At 45.8% G+C, this 22405-nt stretch overlaps 1 protein-coding gene across 1 annotated transcript; it reads right to left on the minus strand.

Moving 5' to 3' along the window:
• Positions 1-1382: 1382 nt before the first annotated feature.
• Positions 1383-22398, minus strand: dennd2da (DENN/MADD domain containing 2Da). The gene is made up of 14 exons (XM_079742470.1): positions 22128-22398; positions 20019-20057; positions 18540-18635; positions 13636-13802; positions 12344-12456; positions 11885-11954; positions 11716-11793; positions 10807-10947; positions 7520-7668; positions 4904-5075; positions 4100-4150; positions 3628-3709; positions 2219-2467; positions 1383-2107 (listed from the first exon to the last, which is right to left on the minus strand). Exons 1-14 carry the CDS (start codon positions 22189-22191, stop codon positions 2046-2048), a joined length of 1533 nt encoding a protein of 510 aa, XP_079598596.1. The 5' UTR covers positions 22192-22398; the 3' UTR covers positions 1383-2045.
• Between the last annotated feature and the right edge of the window lie 7 nt (positions 22399-22405).

A 22405-nucleotide genomic window follows, 5' to 3' on the forward strand; every position in this document is an offset into this window, starting at 1 on the left:
AAAGAAACATTTAAATTCCAGGTTCGTGCGTGGGCGCCACATAAAAAGTCATTATGTGGCTGCAACATGTGAACGTATCAGTAGCCTTTATGGTGACACCCTGTGGATACACTAAATATAACCCAAACACCCACCGTGATGTAGAGCCAACAAGAAGCGTAGGCGTCTCCAGGTCGTTGTGGCCGGGGGACACAGCGACCTGGCAGGAGAGGGAGGAACCGAGGTTAGTTTGCACTAGCGGCCCCTCTCGGTGGAAAGGGGGACTGCAGTCTGACCCGCGGCTCGCGACACTAAGGACAGTAGGGGATTGTCGTGTCCCCTGGGGACAGAACTAAGATAATTCTTAGGAAATTTCAGAGGAAGGAATTCTACCAAGGTCCTTCATAGTGGAAGATGAAGACTCATTCCTCAATGTCTCCGTTGCCTCTAATTATTAAAAAAATAATAATTAAAATAACTTCTTGCATTTAGGCTATGAACCAGCCATAAGAAGTTGTTTCATTCCATTCTGTTTATTTTTAAGTAGTCTCACTTTTGCGCCAAGCGTTCATCAATCACCTCTAATCTCTGAAGTTAGTAAAATGCTAAGAAGTGATCAACACATTGTGTCTTTAGCATAGCGTGTATAGCCTGGACCTAAGCCTTTTCTATATTATTCTAATAATATACCACATTTTACTTACTGAGTAGCAATAAATTACAATGAGATGACATTTTAATAGTAATTTATAAAATCGGTAGTAGCAATGAAAAAGGCTACATTTATCAATAACGTAAGAGGATGTTATTAGTTAAAATTAAGAATATAATTATTCAAGAAGAAACGTAAGATTATAGTATGAGTATCCGATTTAAAAATAAAACACAATAAATGATCTAAGAAAATATGAGAATTCTTAAGATGTCTTTTGGCGATCAGCTAGTTTTCTTAACTTTCTTAAATCCTATCTTGAGGAGAAATACAGACGTTTCTTTTTCAAGATACTTAAGTGATCCAGCCCGATTGTTGCCCTTTAGCTACTGTTAGTGCTAAATCGGAGAAGCTGACCCTTTACCTTAATGACAGATGGATACACATTTAGCCAGTCTCCCATGCTGGCCTTATTGTTCATTAATACTGTTGATAAACAAGCTACATTTGTGTCTCGTGCCAAATACTAAAGTGAATCCAATTAGGCCTAATCATCAATATTGCCATATATTTAAGTTGGATAGCTGAAACTATTTTTACGAGACAATAACACTTCTTTGCAAGCCTTGTCACCAACACTCGGTCAAATGTGTTATTTATCATTCTTGAGGCTCTTCTATGCAAGCAAACTAATTTAAATGCCCAGCCTGAGTCTACGACACCCAAATATGCCAATCAAAAATGTCACATATAAATCAAACATGTTTATTCATGACTGACGACAGTGGCTTGTCCCCATGCGATACAGTGATACGACAACATCAAACCTGACAGCAGTTCTACCCGGCGTCAGTTCGGTCTTTGGAGAAAAAAAACAATGAAATGAGTTGAATTCTAAAAGTAAACACTACTTTTCCCATGTAATTGTACCTTTAAGACAAGAAAAGAGCGCAAGCTAATCCTATGAGCGGGTCTTGTGTTAGCGCTCACCGCTAACAAAAGCTAATGGGGCAACGCAACAGTCACATCATACACAAAGTGGTCTGATCCAACGATGGGTCGACAGGTTCATTCCTTCTTTTAAAATGAACTGCCCCTCTGACTTTAGATTAAAATCAATGGTAAAATAGCAGCACAATTATCACTTTTCTAGATTCATAAAATAAAATAAAGATACAGCGCTACAAACGTGTTCATAGAAGACATACAAATCAATGAATCGTATTTACAGGCAACAATAATATAATTAATTTAACTGTTTGTCCCAGATGTACACAGCTTATGTTGGGAGTATGCACCGTTTCCTTGGGTCTGGTCCATGTTCCTTTATTCCAGAACCTTCTTATGGAATAAAATGTTCCGGAGGCGATGTTAACTTATTTAATATGACTTCAACTCTGTGAGGCCGTAAAATTCACCGCTTCTTCTCCGCTTTCCTATTTTTCTGGTATTCCTGAATCTTCTGATGGAAAATTCCTGGGGTGATAAAACACAAAAACACAGTTTGTCAGTCAACGCTTTCCAGGAAACATTCCTGATCTTCCCAACATTTGGAAAAGTATCCCACACAGGTGTGTGCTGACGTACCTTGATGCGTCCCGGACTGTCGCTGCTCCACCTCTTGGATGAAGATGTCGAACATCTGCGTCTGCATGAACTTCTTGACAAAGTGCCGGGTGGTGTTGCTCTTGATGGACTTGTAGAAGGCCCGGCTCTGGAACCTGTTGCGCGCCTCCGCCCCGCCACTAGGGGTCAGATACGAGGCGTAGTGGCCCACCGTCTTCACAAAGAAGCCCAGGAAGGCCTCGGACACCACCCGGTTCCACTCCTCTACGGCTAGAGTTAATAAATAAAACACATTATTAACTCACGGTATTCATGTTTCCAGTACAGTGCATCAATAACAAAAAATAAAAAATATAGATATCATTTTTTCCCCTTCAGCAGAGATCTAGGCCCACTGCATCAGGCCTCGCGTTACTTTGAACAAGATTAAACTTTATTGATCCCAGATGGGAGATTTGTGTAAAGTGTGCTTTTTTTAACTAACTTTATAGCTGCAATGTTTCCATTCAGAGGCTATCAATTTAGTGTGTGTGACTGTGTGACCGTGGCTGTTTGAAACTGCGTGTGCGTACGTGCCTGTGTATGTATGCGGGATGTGTGTGACTGTGTGACCGTGGCTGTTTGAAACTGCGTGTGCGTACGTGCCTGTGTATGTATGCGGGATGTGTGTGACACTGTGTGCGTGCATGTTTCTGTTTGACTGTTGCCTTTGTGTATGACTGTGTGTGCGTCTATGTGTGTGCATGTTTCTGTGCGTGTTGGCTGTCTTTGCGTTTGATTGTTTTGCCTGCGTGTGAGACTGTGTGTGCAACTGTGTGTGTGTGTGTGTCTGTGTGTGAGTCAATGTGTTTGTTTGTGTATGCGTGTGTGTCAGTGTGAGCCTGTAAGACTGTTTCTGTGTTCCAATATCCATACTTCCATGAGTTCACTTAAACGTAGTACACTATCCGCACTCACTAAGTGCGCTAATTTTCAGATGTCAGTGTTGCTCCAAATCGAATACTCCGTGGGGCACTAACCGGAAACTACGATCACGACTGCCGCCGCGGCTCCTCCCCCGCAATAAACATCCCGCTTTGAACGGTGAACTCTTTACGCCTAGCCGCTATAAAAAGCTATAAAAGCTATAAAAACTACAAAATGACTATGAATGCAGGCTATGTGGAAAATGCGCCGACTTTGGCTCAGGCTGGCTCCGCCCTCTTCCGCTACGTAGCTAAGATGGCTGCCGTTGAGTACGAAAAGTGGACATCGATCCACACTTCGCGGTTTGACCATTTTGAGTACACCATCCGGGTCCTTTCAGTACACTTATTTTCGCCCGATCTGAATTGGAACTCCCTACGTCCTCAAACTAAGGCTAATAAGTACGGATAATATGGATATTGGAACGCAGCATGTGTGTGTGTTGTTGTGAGCACTTCACTAACTAGCTTTCTCCTTCCTGTTCTCCAGGGCCAGCAGGATCTCGTCATGCAGCTTTGGAGGTAAGATGGACCTCTCATCGCCGATCTGAAACAAATGCCCGGCATTTTGAGAATTTCCTCCGAGATTACCTTTTGAAGTAGTCATCTCAAAATGTGATCTCAAACTCTAATTTTAGAGATCACATTTAAATTTTCGAGTTAAATTAAATATGTCGTTCAAAGAAAGGTGGTGTGAATAAGCTGAAAGGATGTCAGCTGATTGGCCCTTAGCCAATTCTCCTCTATTGATTAACGTCAACACGGAAGGATTAAAACACACGAGCCACGTTTCATAGGGTGATAACACCTCAATCAACAGATCCCGTCACTGCTGTTGTGTCAACACTACACAATCAGATAAAAGTGTTCAGAGATCACATTTCGATGTTGCTTCCCGAATGACATTTTGATGTTACTGAACAGACGGCCGTCTTACTTTAGCGATGAACGTCTCTGTCCTGTTTTCCGACAAGTCCACCAGCAGCATCTGTGTGGAGCAGCAGAGTCACACGGGACTGAATACACACAGGGGGAGAATGAATAGTAATGGTGCTATCCATTTGTATGGTACGCCGGTACGTCTGACCTGCTCTTGCGAGAACGTGACGTAATTTCCTGTATTGCAGCACTTCTAGCGTTCCCGTTTCACATTGGCGATCGGAATAAAGTAGGATTGTAATCAAATGTGTAATAGCATTTCAAATCAACATCATAATGACGAACGTGGTACAAATACAAAGAAATAAATCTCTTTACTGGCGCAGCCCTTTTTGTTGTCGAGAATAGCGAGTGGGGCCGATCAGAAGGGGGTGTTCCTCTGTGAAATACCGCAAGAAAGCTGGGAGATTTACAATTTGCGATTAGAACGTACTGGCGTACCATACAAAAGGATAGCACCATAAGCATGCATTCCACTCCTTCATTCGTGTGCGGAGTCCCTCTATGAAGGTCAAGATTCAACCAGGTTATTTTTGGTTTGGAAGTCTAAATCTTGAGATCCCTGATGGGAAAGAAAAGTAACGCAACTTGTTCTCGCCCACTGTTGAGGTCAACTTTAATATAATAATACAAAATAAAAGCTCTGGCTCCTCTGCACCTATTTATTGAACACTTTCACTCGTTCTCAGCCTCACTTCTAAGTCTCTTTAGTTCCTAACCAAACCGATGACTTCATGCAGAACAAGTTCCGGCACGAGAAGCATGACTCGGGAGAGTTTCTTCTCCTATGGGAGAAACTCACGTCGGACTTGTCGTCGATCAAATCCTCCATCTTCTTCTGGACCCCCAGCAGGTAGGGCGTGGGGGCCATGACAACGTCGATGAGGATGCTGGGCACGATGGAAATTAGGGTGTGCTGCCAGGTGAAGGGGTACAGCAGGGCGGAGACGGCATGGGCCACCTGGGACAACGTTCTGAAGGAACACACACACACACACACACACACCAGAGATGGAAATTAACTTTTTTGCCCACCAGCCACTGTGGCTGGTAGATTTAAAAATCTACCAGCCACTCATCTTTTTTACCAGACACTTTTTATACGCTATATATTTTTTTAATATATGCAGACATTTTAAACAATATAATAGTAACAATAGATAAGAAAAGTGTTTTTCATACACATCATTTTTTCCATCAGAAGTGATTTTTACTGTAAGTAGGCGCTACCAAGGAACTGAGTTGAAAATGTTACACTCTTACCGCATATGATAAACAATACACAGGTATCTGCCATGTTAAGTCATGTTTATTTCAAAGGTGGTACGATGACAAGTTTGGGGATAATTCATCTATACAAAGTATTTTCAATAAAAAACAAATTGACATATTAACAATAAAACATGCATGGCTTCACGATCATAAGTCAATAGGAACAATTGTTTTTTCAGTGCACTGGCCTTTTAATTTCTTCAATTCTACCAGATGTATAATGACATCTGCCCCTATAATGCAACAGATGTATCCTCTCGGTATAGGAAGAGTCATACTCTGCCTATGCATTCGAAATTAAACATTTGAAAACAGGCCATGAAGAAACAAGAACAAGAACTTAATAAGTGCAAGACACATTGAAAAACGTCAGAATACATTAAACTATATATATAGATATATATATATATATAGATATAGATATATATATAGATATATATATAGATATATATATAGGAACTCATTAGCGTATCTGTTTGTGTACGTTCGCTATGCAGCCCTGCTATTTCGCATTCACAGACTGGCTTTTGTCAAAGGAATACCCGGTCAATGATGGATTTAATATGGACACAAACGACTAAACATTGGATCTTTGTATGGATTTATATGCACGTTACGGGATGAATTTATAAGCTCCTGTAAGGGCTACGATGGCACAGATGACAGCTGATTTGGAACGGAAAAACAGCAAAGTAAGGAACTCAGACTTTTTTACTCTTCAATTATTAATGTTGTTTTTGAACGAGTATTGGAATACTCGCTCGGAATATCCAACGAGTATTCGAAGCCTGTAAAATGGTATTCGGGACAGCCCCATGTCTTCGCACACACACTTGACATCTGTTTTGACCAGACTGACAGAAAGCAGCTGTTTGCCAAACAAGTGAGCAGAGCTCTAAGGTTACCCAACATGCTAGTTTTTCGACAGCAACAAACTATTGCATTAGGCCTAATAGAAAATAGTAAATTAACTTACGTGCAGTGCCATTCAAAGTCTTGAAATGGCCTTCCCTTTTTGGAAATTGCGTGTGCATTTTTAAATAGAAGAGCCATTCTATCAAGTGTCAACTGTTTTGAGGCTAACGAGCGTCCCCATCGCTGTCGTGGTTTCGGGCGCTGATTTTCCCTTGGCAATTTTCAAACCGTGAAGGTGACTTTTTGAGGACTCGTGGTCCTTCACGGCTTCCAATTTTAGGTTTGGTGTCCCACTCACAAAACTATTGGACCTGTGGCCATCCGAAGCATGTTTACGACAGAGAGCACAGAACATTGTCTGGCTCGTCCCGTCAAACACCAGCCAGTCACAGTGTTGCCCACTGTCCGATGTTCGCCATCTCTTATTAAAACGCTTCTTTTTGGGGATGACAGCCATACTATCATCCGCCACCTGTACCTGGCCTACACTCTCCTCAGCTGTTCTCTTTCCTCCGGTGAGGAAACGCAACATTGCTTTCTCTAGTAGTTCTTTCTTTATATGTCAATCATTAGCCTAGCATACTATACCGAATGTTGATACCGGCATATTATCTCTATGGTTACCGGTATAGTATCCCGGATGTTGACAGTCGCAGTTAAGCAAAGGAGGAAGAAGAAGGGGGCCGGATGTTGACAGTAATGGCTGCGGAACTGTGCAGCGCCGTATGACGAATGAATTAAATATGCAAATTTGAACAGACCTGACTGGAAAGTATTACCCGACACAGTGGCGGGTGAAGTGACACAATTCACCCACCACCATACAAATCCACCCACAAATGGCGTGTGGCGGGTGTTAATTTCCATCCCTCACACACACACACACACACGACAAGTGATTATTAGATGAGTGCTGCATGCTGCGCTAAACTATTGTTATTCTTAGGCAAAAAAAACAGAGGTTATGATTCACAACCACATTTTCTACTTGATCCGATATGAATATTCTTTTTGGAGCGATGTGATTGATCGAAAAAAGTAACATTTTCGAGCAATCTGATTGATCCAAAAAAATGTAATTTGAGTGATCCGATTGTGCTTTTCGCTAAACAGATCGCTTGAAAAAAGAATATTACGCATTCCAACCATGGTAAGAGAGCAATAACAAAACGTCTCCAGACTCGCGTGGCGCCCAGAGGTCGTCCCCCCGGAGACGGATGTGTTCTCCTACCCCAGCTCTTCGGCGATGAAGACGATCCTCCTCTCCAGCACGGCGGCGGCGAACACCAACAGGATCTCTTGGTTGCTCAGACAGCCGCACAGCGTGGCGAAGTTCACGTGCTCCAGCCAGGAGTCCAGCGGCCGCGTCAACTTGATGATCTGGGGGGGGGGGGGGGGGGGGGGGGGGAGGGAGACACCATGGTAAGGTCCCCGGACACTTTAAATGAAGAGAGGCTTCCATGTCACCAGAGACATCCAGCTAACTAGACATCAAGCTACCTTGACATCAAGCTAACTAGACCCAATACATCCAGCTAACTAGACATCAAGCTACCTTGACATCAAGCTAACTAGACCCAATACATCCAGCTAACTAGACATCAAGCTAACTAGACTTCCAGCTAACTGGACATCCAGCTAACTAGACATCCAGCTAACTAGACATCCAGCTAACTAGACATCAAGCTAACTAGACCCAATACATCCATCTTACTAGACACCAGACAACCAGCTAACTAGAAATCCAGCTAACTAGACATCCAGCGAACTAGACGTCCAGCTAACTAGACGTCCAGCTAACTAGACATTGTGCAAACTGGAAACCGGACATCCAGCAAACTATACACCAGACATCAATGTAAACTAGACATGAAACAGAGTTACCGAATGGCTCAAACATACAGTTAGCAGGTAGCCAAAAGCTATCCAACAAGGAAAGTTTTGACCCATCACAACAGAGAAAGCTCTATACTAGCCAACACCGGTTCTAGCTCTCCCCATTTTGGGTTAGTATGACTGATTTGGGGATGTGCACACTGCACCCACAATTGTATATATCTATCCGCAAGGCGCGATTTGCATTTGTATTTATTTATAAAAGCATTTTTAGGGAAGCTTCCTGCCTATATCGCATCATTGATTGACTGGTATTCAAGCCCCTACCAGACACGGACTGGCAGGTTGCCATTAAAGATCCCTCAAGTCCGTACTGAGCTAGGGAAAACTGCTTTTAGTTTTTATGCCCCATCAGCCTGGAATACCCTGCAGCATGAGCTAGGTATTAACACCGTGGATCCATTTAACCGTTTTAAGACAATGCTCAAAGACCACCTGTCTCTTTCATGTAATTGTTTTAATTAATTTTGTTTGTGGTTATTTATATGTTTTAATTGTCTCTTGTGTTTTTCTTTCTGCTCTTAAATTTTTTATCCTCTTTTATTTCTGATAAATTTCTAAATCTATGTATCCTTTGTATTTCCTTTGTACTTTTTACTTCCATTGCATTTCACTCAACATCATTGCAAATGAGGGCTTTGCCCACAATGAATTTTTGAGTTTAAACAAATAAATCAAGTATGTTTTTGGATGTCGTTCAAAGAAAAGTGGCGTGAATAAGCTGGAAGGATGTCGGCTGATTGGCCCTTAGCTGTCAACACGGAAGGATTAAACACACGAGCCACATCACTACTGTCGTGTCAACACTACGTGTAACACAATCGGATCAATCCTGTTCGGATCCTTGTGATGCTTCTCATCAGTCTCGCTGATTTACTGCGCTCGCGCCCAGCCGACCTGACTATAGCAGGTCGGCTTCTGCCTCCACGTATCAAACCCTATTGTCCTCCTGTACACCTATTGACCCTTTCTTCCTGGTACTTCCCCCATGACCAACGATCATCAGATATGGAAATAACGACAGGGGAAGTCCACAACAGAAAAATCCTTTCAGTTTGGGAACAGGGCAAATGTTGATGGCAGAGTACGTTATAGTAAACCGAAAGTTTCTTGCAAAGAAACACAGATAAACCAGAATGCGACCTGTGGGCCAAGTCAACCACAAGCCCTTTAGAAACACCCTTGGCACTGTTTAACGGGTTGATAAGAGAGTCTGTCGCTGTTTGAATAGCAAAGGCGTGGCGAGGTCGGCGTACACGATGGCCGCTGAGCCCGCCTCAGGTGAGGCTCAGAGAGGTGGCCGCTGGCGCCAAAGAAACAGAGACCACCGCGTTCATGGACCTCGTCGGAAAAAGACATTCCGGGGAATTTTAGATCGACAAGAGCTCAGACTTATTCCAAAACATGTGTGTCTCTTCGGAAATGGGCCTCAAATGACCTGACTATATTGTATTACTACGACTAAAGTGTCCCCTTTTTAAATATCACTTTCCATTTCATTGGTGATTAAGGCCTATTACGTTCGCTTTAAGTCAACTGAAGAAAGCCTTTAAATCAAACCATGTCTCCTTAGTTTTGCATGGAAATGGCAATGGCAGGTAGGATTGCGCCATTCTCTGCCTATCCCTGATCGAGAGATCTCAAGTTACGGAAAAAAGAAAACCAAGAGAAGTGGCAGAGCAGGCTGCATGGCTTGCAATGCCCGTTTTGCTGTGTGTGTGAGTGCAGCGCGGTGTGTCTGCTCTCAGATGTGTCTGAGCATGATTTGCTCAATCAGCCAACCTCGCCTCTGAGGTCAACGCCCACCTCCAACTACAGGACAGACCTGTATTATCGTGTCACACTTTAGTACAGTCGCTCAGGGAGGCGTTGCTTTGCCCTGCTAAAAATATGGCACCCAAGGGGGCGCGTGTGTGTGCGCGCGTGTGTGGGTGTGTTGTGGGAAGTGACATCTAATGATGATATTGTCTACTTTTTTAATCGTTTTTAATCACGCAATGAGAGAGAGATTTCGACGGGCTGCATGGAAGCCTATCTGATTGAGAATCGGTGAACGTATCACTGAGTCCTTGGTGTTTATTTGATGCCGTCTCATAGGGCTGTAATCTGGACATGGTGTTATTGCAGGGAGATTGAGCCAATCATGGGCCTAACGTGAAGTAGGTCTTAATCGTGTCCGGGCCATGAAAGCTCTCCCTTGGTCCTATCACATTTAAATGTAACCTTTGACCTTCACTATCACGCAGGCACGAACACACACTTTAATGTTTACAGACGAACATCAAATAGAGGTGTGCAGACAGTTGGCAGCATTAATAGTGCACTCCTTAATCACGGTCACTATGGATTCAAGTGTCTGCTAAATGAAAATAAAGCCAATCCTCATTTACAATAACTCCGGCGAAGACGCCACACACAGCCGTAACCGAACCACTATGAAAAATACCACACATTCGGACAACCAGGAATTCAGAATACAAAACAATAAAAGACAATAATTCAAGCATAACTTTATGGTTCTGCGTCGGGTTTTAGTGAGCGGACCAATCACAGCCCTTGCTGCTGCGTCGCCTCGACGAATGGTTACATTTCTTTGGGAGGCGCACGTCAGGTGAGCCTTACCTCGGTTCCGGACTCGGGGATGTGGCTCTTGATCTCCACGCTGTTCCCGGGTGCGGGGAATGGAGACTCCCTTAGCTTCTGCATGAAGGGGTAGATCATGGCCATGGACTTCTGCCGGCGCTTCTCCACCTCGTCGAAGATCTGCAGCCGAGAAGAGAGCGAAGCCGAGAAAGGACGGTTAGGGGTTGGCATCTTTGGACGCTCATTTGGTCTTCGCACGGTTCTCAAGTGTTCTTTCGGATGTCCAAAGAGAAACACGACTAATTACAAAAGAAAGGAAAACACAGACTTAAATTTGTTGGAACTGTTAGTAGAGGGATTTATCTTTGTACCCGTGTTGGTGTGTATGTACACATTTGAAAATACTATAGTTATAAATAAATTACATTAAAAAGTATGTGTGTGTCTAGTCGGTGTGCGTACTTCAATAAATTCAAGACATTACAGGAAGCGTTCTCATCAATAGTTTGAACGTGAAGCAGCTCTCTGAAACGTTTCGTGACAATGTAAAACCGCCTTCAAAGAGTCTTTTGTTTGCCATATTGTGTTACAGATCAGGTACAACTGGATTTCAGGGCAGGCAGAATGGAGCAGGGAGCTGTTTTGATCATCGAGTTCCAGGACAGACCAAACGATTTTATACTTAGTTACACATTCCTACAACATATTTGGGGCACATCTTTTACGCATTATTTGTGAAATAGCTGTATAAGTGGAGAATAGAGCAAACAATGTAGAAAAGTAAATTTGATAAAACAAATAGAATTACATTATTATTACAATTATTTTTCAAATCTTCGAAATATAATGATTTGTAATGTAATGATTTTGTTTATTATTCTGAACGTCTTTTTTTAAATCATAGGTAGTCCATTGTTTTCATGGATGATGTCACTTTGTTGAAGGTACCTTGGAAAAGAGACCAAAACAGGCCAGTTTGCTGATGATGCAGTAAGCCTCTGGCGGGCACGCTTTGTTACCTTTGGGCTGAAATGGAGACATAAAAAGGAAAGGTATTCAATGATCTACAAGGTACACTGTATACCCCATACACTTCTAGCATCATAAACATGCTCACCAATAACCTCCTGCAGTATCCGTTCTTCCTGCTGCCGTCCACCTCGGTCAGAACGAACGAAAACGTCTCGCTGCAAACGAGCACAACAACACAACACAACACCACAAGGAGCGCTATTAGTGTGAAAAGCACAGATTGTTACACGCGGCACGTTCACCAGACCACAGGTACAATACGATCAGCCGGATGCGCCGAGCGGGAGCTTGCAGCTCGTGATTAACCGAGAAACCAAGTTTCAGTCAGAACAAATGAGAACGTCTCGCTGCAAACAAGCACAAAAATGCAAAACCACAAGGGGGGCTTTTAGTATGAAAAGCGCCGATTGTTCCCGTGACCACAGGTACCGCACGATCAGCAGGATGCGCTGAGCGAGAGAGGTGCAGAAGGTGAGAAACCATGGCATGCAGTGGCAACAGAATGAGGCGGAGGAATCTGTAGTTGTGCGAGTCGGGGCCCCACCTCTGGTACTCCGTCATGGGGGCCCAGTCAATACCCTCAGGGAAGCAGAACAGAGTGATGGCTTTCAGGATCTTCTCCTCCTCTTCCTTCTGAGACCTCCCCATACCGTCTCTCTGGAGGGAGAGAAGCCAGACACACATTCATTGTCATGGGGATTATTATTACCGATGGATTCATGAACAACTGAAAGTGCGGAGAGTTACTTCTTGTTTTCTGTTTCGTCAGGGGATTGTAATGAGGTTGTTTCTACAGTGGCATTCCCCCTCCTGCCCTGTCCCCACCACCCTCCTGCCCCGTCCCCACCACCCTCCTGCCCCGTCCCCACCACCCTCCTGCCCCAGCTCGTGCCCCCCCTCCCCATCACCCCCCTCCCCCCCTCGCCCCTCTCCCTGCCCCCCTCTTCCCTCTCCCGCCCTCCCCTCTCTCCTACTCCCCTCCCCCTCTCCCCCCTCCTGCCCCCTCCCCCCTCTCCCCCTCGCCCCTCCTGCCCCCTCTCCCTGCCCTCCCCTCTCTCCTGCCCCCTCCCCCCCTCCCCCTCTCCCCCCTCCTGCCCCCTCCCCCCTCTCCCCCTCGCCCCTCCTGCCCCCTCTCCCTGCCCTCCCCTCTCTCCTGCCCCCTCCCCCCCTCCCCTCTCTCCTGCCCCCTCCCCCCTCCTGCCCTCCCCTCTCTCCTACCCCCTCCCCCCCTCGCCCCTCCTCCCCTCTCTCCTACCCCCCTCCCCCTCCCCCCCTCGCCCCTCCTCCCCTCTCTCCTACCCCCTCCCCCCCTCGCCCCTCCTCCCCTCTCTCCTACCCCCCTCCCCCTCCTGCCCCCTCCCCCCCTCTCTCCTACCCCCCCCCCGCCCCTCCCCCCCCCTCCTGCCCCCTTACCCTCTCCCCCTCGCCCCTCCTCCCCTCTCTCCTACCCCCCTCCCCCCTCGCCCCTCCCCCTCTCCCCCCCTCTCTCCTACCCCCCCCCTCCCCCCCTCCTGCCCCCTCCCCCCCTCTCTCCTACCCCCCCCCCCGCCCCTCCCCCCCCTCCTGCCCCCTTACCCTCTCCCCCTCCCCCCCTCGCCCCTCCTCCCCTCTCTCCTACCCCCCTCCCCCCTCCTACCCCCTCCCCCCTCCTCCCCTCTCTCCTCCCCCCCTCGCCCCTCCTACCCCCTCCCCCCCTCGCCCCTCCTCCCCTCTCTCCTACCCCCCTCCCCCCCTCCCCCCTCCTACCCCCTCCCCCCTCCTCCCCTCTCTCCTCCCCCCCTCGTCCCTCCCCCTCTCCCCCCTCCCCCCCTCGCCCCTCCTCCCCTCCCCCCTGACCTTGGGGAACTGGTAGGAGATCTGGGGCTCGTAGCTGCCGCCGCTCTTCACCAGGCTGACCACCACCAGGTACTCGAAGAAGTACTGGCCCCGGATGACGCGGGGCTCCCGCTCCGGGGGAGCCGCGGGGCCCTCCTCCACCGGGGACTCCGGCACGTCTTTTAACCCTGAGTGAATAATGTTGCCATTATTAACGTCGTCTCAAATGTATGATTGTTACTTGTTTTATTGTTGTTTGTTTTATCTTTGTTTTTTATAGCACTTAGGTCAGTTGTTTGTGTTTTAAATGTGCATTTGACTTTTGACCTTTTGACTAACACCCACACACATATACAATCTCACACACACACCCACACAATCTAATGCTAACTTCCTCTTCCTCTGAACGTGTTTTTAAGTGTGGTAAACTCGTCAATGCTTGCAGGTTTCAACATTTTAACCAACAAGACCGACATGTTTCCGCTCGGCAGTGACACTGCAATGGGGGAAACGCAAGCACGGAGTGATCAAATGGCAGACAAGAGATATAATACCGCCGATATCATGCATGACAGCCCATTTGGGTACCTATCGCCCTCCTAGCCGTTCCTGGAAGGAGGGATCCGTCTTCTGTGTTACTTCTCCAGGTTTCTCTTGTCTTGGTTTTGGAGGGCTAGGCGTTAAGGGGGTCATGCAACGTGGATTGGTGAAGCCGTTTCACTTTCTATGGCGGCTGTTCAGTGTCACAGTGCGTATCTGACCCTCAAGATGAAAACAGGATACAAAATAAGAAAAATTTAACAGAAAGTTGTTGGACATAACTAAATAAGTGCGTACTCTAGCAGTACATACATGCAACACCAGTCCACACTAGGCGGACTGGTGTAAGCGTCTGCTAAATGGCTAACTAGTAAATAGTCCAAACCACATATAGCATAGTGCATAGACATGTGCTATGCTAAATTACTTGTGCATTTCTTCAATACAGTATACCCTGTGGGGTTGATGCAGTTTAGACAGTAGGCCGACGGTTAGGGTTGGAAAAATAAAGAAACTTATAAAAAAAAAATAGATCCAGCAATATCACGATATTTGCGCAGATTGTGGCACCTAACTAGCTTTCTCGGCCTCCAAGCACGGTCTTCAAACCACGCTTGGGAGACCAAGCAGAAGATGAGGAAGCTCCCGCCCACAAGCCCAAGACGTCAGCAGGACATGGAACCCTGCATACGAGACGCCCCAACGGTCCCCTGAGCAACTGCCATTAGCGCAGCGCTGCTCTCTCCCGAAGTGGGGAGCGAAGATATTTACATTTACATTTAGGGCATTTAGCAGATGCTTTTATCCAAAGCGACTTACAATAAGTGCATTTGTTACAATAAGTACATTTGTCATAAGAAGTGAAACAATATATCGCTGTCGGTACAGTAAAGATGTTCATAGAACCAAGTGCAAGTATTACAATCGCTAGGCTAACCCATTCCCCGTGTAAAGCAATGATAGCAGCTACAGATGATGCTACACAATTAAGTACCTTGAATAAGTGCAATTTACAAGTGCCAGGACGTACAACATTCAATGGTGGCTGTGCATTTGTTTCTATGCAGAGTCGAGGTGAACTCTGAACAGGTGAGTTTTGAGTCTTTTGCGGAAGCTGGTGAGCGACTCAGCGATCCTGACATCGGTAGGGAGCTCGTTCCACCACTGAGGTCCCAAAACAGAGAAAAGTTGTGACTTCGCTGATCGACCTCTGCTTGCTCTTAGCGATGGCGGTACCAGACGTCAAGCTGAGGTAGTTGAGCGGAGGGAACGAGCTGGGGTGTGTGGCTTTACTAATGCTTGGAGGTAGGCAGGGGCAGTTCCATCGACTGCCTTGTATGCCAGTACCATCATCTTGAATCTGATGCGAGCTATTACAGGGAGCCAGTGGAGGTCTCAGAAGAGGGGGGTTACATGTGAGAACTTTGGTAGGTTGAACACGAGGCGCGCTGCCGCATTCTGGATGCGCTGCAAGGGTTTAATCGCAGAGGCAGGGAGTCCAGCCAGGAGCGAGTTGCAGTAGTCGAGGCGGGAGATGACCAGTGATTGGACTAGAAGCTGAGCTGCTTCCCTTGTGAGGAAGGGCCGGATCCTGCGGATGTTGTAAAGTGCAAATCTGCAGGATCTGCACCACCGCAGTGATGTTTGCGGTGCAGCATAACTGATTGTCCAACACTACACCAAGGTTTTTGGCAGTTGGAGAAGGAGATAGTGATGTTCTCAACAGTGACCAGTAAGTCCATGTGTGGGCAATCTTTCCCTGGTATTAGGAGGAGCTCAGTCTTGTTGAGGTTAAGCCTCAGGTGATGGGCAGTTGTCCAGGTGCTGACTTCTGCCAAACATTCAGATATGCGTGTTGCAATCAGGGCTTTGTCAGATGAGGGAAAAGAGAGAAATAGCTGAGTGTCGTCAGCATAGCAGTGATAGGAAAAGCCGTGGGATGTAATTACAGAGCCCAGAGATCTGGTGTAGAGGGAGAACAGAAGAGGCCCCAGTACAGAGCCTTGAGGGACACCTGTATCAAGCGTGCAAGGTTTGGACAAGGAGCCATTCCATGTTACCTGATAAGTGCGATTCATCAGGTAGGATGTGAACCAGGAAAGGGCAGATTCAGCTATGCCAAGTTCGGCGAGAGTGGCGAGGAGGATCTGGTGGTTCACAGTGTCAAATGCTGCAGACAGGTCAAGGAGAATGAGAACCGATGAGAGGGACGAGGCTCTGGCCGCACGGAGGGACTCAGTCACCGCGAGGAGAGCCGTCTCAGTGGAGTGTGCTTTTTTGAAGCCTGACTGGTGAGGGTCAAGCAGGTTGTTAGATGAGAGATAGGAGGACAGTTGGTTAGCGACGGCACGTTCCAATGTTTTAGAGAGGAATGAAAGAAGAGATACCGGTCGGTAATTCTGGATGTCAGTGGTACCAAGGGTTGGTTTTTTGAGGAGAGGCTTTATTCTGGCAGTCTTGAAAGACGTTGGAACAATGCCAGAAGTGAGGGAGGAGTTAATAAGTGCGGTGAGAAATGGCAGGATGTCGTTTGACACAGCCTGGAGGAGGGAGGAACATCTAACGATAATATCCACACACCCTGAACGAGACGGATATCGGGAACGGCAAAGGAAATAGTCCGTTCCTTAAAGTCAAGGAAAGTGGCGCCCAAGGTGATGTCTGAGGAGTCCCATTCTGTCACTTTTAGCACCGCAGCTCGTACGGCTGTAGAACGTCAAAGAAGGGAAGCAAAGAGGAACCGAGGCAGCAGACCATCTCTCACAAGACCAGGAGCACCAGGAGGAACCGCCCAGTAGCTCCGCTAAAAAGGACTCTGAATCCCCTGCCAAGCCGAGGAAGTCATGTGGGCTAGTATGCGTGCTTGGTCAGACATCATAGTGAAACATATCTGCCATAGCTGAGGAGGAGAGGAGCCTCCACACCACTGGTGCTCACAGAAGACCGACTAAGCTGGTGGAGAACACATGACGGATATCCTTTCCTGGCCCAAAGAGACACTTTGTATCCCTGGTAATAGCGTTACAGCAGAAAGAGTCTTCTCGACGGCTGGAGACAAGGCCACCACACAAAGGATCACTCGCAGCGTATTGATTAGCAGTTTTGATCAGATCAGTCAGTCAATCTGTTGTTCAATAATTAGTTTAAGAGTACTATGTTCCAGCAGCAAACAGTACCACATTCTATTTATTTCAGAGTACATGTTTAATTTAAATAGTACTACAGTACAATAGTCTACACACGTTTTGCAATACAATCTTTTTTATTTTATTGCAATAATATCGTTAATCGATAAGTATTGTGATAATATAATATTGTGAGACCTCTTGTGATTCCCATCCCTACCGACTGTCATGAGAAAAGTATGCTATTCCCATGTTTTAAATCATTATTTATTTAATTAATTGAAACACGGGTTAAACTGGGTTAAGGTTTTCCCCATAATCCCTACACAGTAAAGAGAAAGGGAGGGGTTCAGGCCAGGAATGACAACAGCTGATGCAAGAAGGGAAGAGAAACCAGCAGAAGGACTAGTATAAACTTTGGTAAAGAGCCCTTTTGACAACATACATTCAACCAGTTTTTACTGCTGCTGTTCTTGGTATGACTGCATATTGGTATACAAATGCCTGCCAACCAATGGAATGAAACCATTTAAGTACTGAGCACCCTTTGAAACACTTCTTTTAAATCCTCTTCACCTTCTCGCTTTCATGTGAGGGCGTATCTTTATAATTTTTTCATTTATATTTTATGCATTTATATTACTTCTGATTACTCTTCTCTTCCTCTTTTTAAATGTCTTTCGCAAGTTATTTTGGACTACTTTGACTTGTAGACCAGTGAAATTGTGTAACTGAAAGGTCCGTCCCCACCACGATGTCATAATGTCTTTATCCATCAGTTTTTAGGTCTTTGTATCGGAATTGTATTGTCTTTTAAAGCACTTTGAAACTGTTCTAAAAAGTGCTTTACATAATTATTAATAATATTTAAAGAAATGCTAAAAAGTGCTATCTACAGTATTATTATTACAATTAATATCAATAATATTATAATTGACATTGTCATAATTCCTTTGTGAAAGAGTGCCTCCGTGCGAATGCTAATCTAGTCATAGCAGACAGTTGTTTGGGGCGGCAGTAGCTCAGGAGGTGGAGCGGGCTGGCTTGTAACCGTAAGGTTGCTAGTTCAATCCCCGGCTCCTCCTAGCCGAGTGTCGAGATGTCCCTGAGCGAGGCACCTAAACCTAACTGCTCCCGACGCGCCGGCTGTCACCTTTGCATGGCTGACTCCGCCATCGGTGTGTGAATTTGTGCATGAACGGGCAGTCCATTTACCATTTAAGGGCTGGCCAGCGTCTGGCTAGCTGCGGTGTTACTCACGGTCTTTCTTGCCGCGCCGGAAGGAGGACCACAGAGTGCTGAGCCTCTTCATCCCGCTTCTCTCTGCGGCGGGTTCATCGTGGGACGAATGGCTTCCTGGACACAGAGCAACAGGACGTCTAGCTCAACAACAGGTTGACAAAGTGTGTGTCAAAGTAAAAGCCCCGTCAGGGTTTAGCTCCAGAACTGCTGAGTTCACTCATCTTATATTTAAACTTCCCCGATAAGGTGGTGCTGAATTAATCCCCCCCACCATTGTCATGATGAGATTATTCTTTGATTTAATTCAACTTCTATGCTATATTTGTGTACACTTTAAACAACATTTTACCTTCCCTTCTGAGGCTCATTCATATATTTGAGTAGTTTCATTTCCTTTCACATTTTCCTCACACTTTTATCTCTGAATGGGTGATTTATACAGACCCCCCCCCCCCCCCCGCATTTTTCAGGAACCTTCTCTGAACTTAACCAAACCTCTCCAAACCTTGACCTATATTGAACCTAATCTATGACCTAATAATGAAGGTTAAACATTATACCTAAAAGTAACCCTCCAGCAATTTTTTTTTCAAATTGACATATAATCCAGTTGGTCTACAATGGAAACGATAGTGGCCAAAAACTAGAAATAACCCATGTAGGTATAGTGTCAAATTTCACTGTTGTTGGGGTATTTTAAATGTGAAATGTAACACGCTTCATAGCAACCGGCTCATAGTAACCCTGCTCTGTCGAAGACGCTGCCAGAAATCTATTCCTCTGCGTAAACAACAGTAAACAGAGCGAGCGCTGAACCAAAACATTATCCAAATCTAACTTGTTCAAACCAAAACACATAACACGACTTTGCGTCACTTTTTTTACTAACTACAACCCCCCCCGGGCTGTTTTTAGAATATTATAAGGGTCTTGTTAGTGAGTGCACATTTCATTTGTGTGGAGATATAATAATGGTAAATAGTGGCAATGGGGGTGGAAAAATACCATGGCACTGCACTTGGCTTTTGGAAACTTTTAAACTTTTAACATAGACCTCCGGTCACAGTTAGTTTGGTTGGGTGAGGAGTGGACTTATCTTGGCCTGAGTTTAAAGTGTGTAGATAGCTGATAGATAACATTTATCAGCCAACATGCTGGGTATAGAGGAATTGAAACGGCTTTCTCTACACCACTGATCCGCTTTCATTTTCTGAACTGGCAAGGAGGATTTAGTGTATGACTGGTATCCTGTGAAACTGGTTTATTGTTTACCGAAGGCCAGGACAGTCTAGAGGTCAGGGTGTTTGGCTCCCAGCCAAAAAAGGGTCAGAGTTTGAACCCCAATGTCCGCATTCTACCTGTAGGCGCCCTTGAGCAAGTTCACGGCCTAACTCCACACTGCTCCTAAGATCCTTAAAGACCCGTGTCTTTGGGATGCAGGTCTAGGCTTTGGGATAAAACGTTCTACTGAACGATATCACAGTGAGGTCTACTTACCATCCCCTTGATCCATCAGCTGCATCTTGGGCTGCACACCTGGAAACAACAGAGGGGTTCAGGGAGGTTGGAAGCAGATATTGGGAACGCTATATATATTATGCATTCTTAAAAATGACATCATAAATGTATCATAATATACCATAGAATAATCTCATTGTGCACCATGTGTGCTGCTGTGTACACCAGCGCGGCCCATTACCCCCAAAGCCTTCCGGGTTTCTACAGAGAAAGGCGGGAAATATCTAAGAATTGTTTCACAGTCCAGTTCCAAGATCTGTCTTTATTGTTAAACCTCCTCTCTTCTCTCCAAAGAGAAAGAAGAAGTGCCAGGCCCGTTCAAGGTCCCAAGCGTAGGCCACCAGCTGACTCACAGCGTAAGGTCCTGGGTTTGATTCCCAATTGACTCAGCCAGATGCCTTTAACGTGACTTGGCGGACGGACCGTTCTTGACTGCTCAATGTGCTGCCTGGATTTACATCCCGGTGCTGAATTGCGACACGAAGATTCCTGAAGTCAGAACCACTAAACCAAAACAAGACGGTGAGAATATTAACATTCACAGCTGTTCCCGATTCTTCCTCCAGTCGGGGGGTTCATCAATACCTTTCCATCTCTAGGTAGATCCGATGTGATGAAAGACGTCGTTCACTTGATAAGAAGTAGGACCGATACATAAACCTTATTGCCTCCTCAGACCTCCTCTGGGGAGCATGGGGGGCTTTACAGGCTGAAAACAGTGACGGACACATCTGCAAGAACTTTGTGATACAACCGAGTGAGTCACCCTGCACCAGGATCCACGAGCAGCCGTTCACAACACAAGAACCTTGTTTACTTTGTTCTCATTGGGGGGGGTTGCAGCCTGTCGTCTTATTAAAGTGTGTGTGTGTGTGTGTGTGTGTGTGTGTGTGTCCCGAAGTCTAGAGAACCTAATATTCATACGAAATATACCTCGATTGATTACCTTCCCCAGAAACATATCGATATCTTAAATATGTATCTAGATAGGCTGTAAAGCTCGTTCTGGCCTCACTAGGACCCATAGTGAACGTCAGCTCTCCCCGAGGCTATAAAACATGTTACAACATCTCTGGCAGCGTTGTCTCCTAAATCTCTGGCAGCAGCCTCACTGTTTCCCCCTGCCTTCTAGAAACGTAGGTTTCTGAAATAAGTAGCGCTTTCTACATTGTTACGTTCGGTGGTAGAAAGAACAGGGTTTTGTTCGAACGGTTGATGTGTTAAGAGGGGCTGTTGCTTTGTGACAGTGGAGCAAAGGTTGGGGTTTTCCTCCGGTGTGTATTAAGCTGTAACATTCCACGGTCCAATGAGGCATAATGTGGCCTAGATACTAGAGACGGTCGGCTGCTCAGCCCTCCATGAAAAGATACCAGAAATGTCCTACAACCAGACACTTACGTCTCTCTTAAAGGAACGTTTTTCATACACTGGCTTTTAAGTGACGCTGGTGTTTAATCGCTGGTTTTCTTCTGCCTTTTTACATTGTAAAGCACTTTGTAAACCTTGTTTTGAAGAGGGTTATTTTTATTTACAAGCATACATACCCATCTTATCTTAACACAACTAAAAAAAAGGGCGAGCCAATACACTAATCCATCATTTTGAGGGGTGTCCGCCGTGTAAACAGTGGGTGCATCAGGGGCCGCCTCACGTGGGCCACTATTGATTGTGAACGGTGACCTTCCTGTCAAACCTGTGCGTCACATACTCTCATTACAAATACAAAAATCAACACAAAAGTGAGCTATCCCCCCCCCCCCCCCCCCCCCCCCCCCCCCCCCCCCCCCACACACACACACACACACACACCCAATAAAGAAGTTGTGTTTCACGGAAAAGAGGTTTACGGCTCAGAGCTCTATGCTCGGCGTGTGTGGAAGCGGTAGTCAACTTGTCCGCCTTGCACTTGTCCCAAGATTGCCTACTCAGGCAAAATAGGAGATAGTGTAAAGTAAACGTTGTCAACTTTGTAGCCCACTACATGCAGTCCGTGTAGTGCGTTCACCATACAACCTCGAAAACGGCCCGAACAAAAACATAGATGTAAAAGTATAATGGAAGGCAATTGGGTTTTATTCCTATACTCACTCAATCGGCTGTGAGGATCAGTCGTGTGTCCTTTCGGAGCTCTCCGCTTCACATCTGCACTCATTTTCACCCTCCACCACTTTCAATTTCCAAACGCAATGTCTCGTAGAAAGGCGACCAGTCTCCCATCAGATTGAATTTATTTTGAAGACAGAAGCTCTGGCGTCCTTCCACAGTGTTGGAAACGTGAATCCCATGACAACTCGATCACATTAGAGGGAAAACGCGGCTCTGGCTTTCACTCTGCGAAGCACGACGCTCACCGGTAGAGTCTGTTA

This window comes from Pollachius pollachius (assembly GCF_949987615.1).
Source record: "Pollachius pollachius genome assembly, chromosome: 8".
Taxonomy (NCBI): Eukaryota; Metazoa; Chordata; class Actinopteri; order Gadiformes; family Gadidae; genus Pollachius; species Pollachius pollachius.

Excerpts from the sequence above, each read along its gene's own strand:
- dennd2da (XM_079742470.1), bottom strand. The coding sequence starts at position 22,191 with ATGAGTGCAGATGTGAAGCGGAGAGCTCCGAAAGGACACACGACTGAT. Across the intron at positions 13,803-18,539 it reads CCGGCGCGGCAAGAAAGACC|GGTTAAAAGACGTGCCGGAG; the intron begins GTGAGTAACACC and ends TTATTCACTCAG. Across the intron at positions 3,710-4,099 it reads CAGAGACGTTCATCGCTAAA|ATCGGCGATGAGAGGTCCAT; the intron begins GTAAGACGGCCG and ends CATTTGTTTCAG.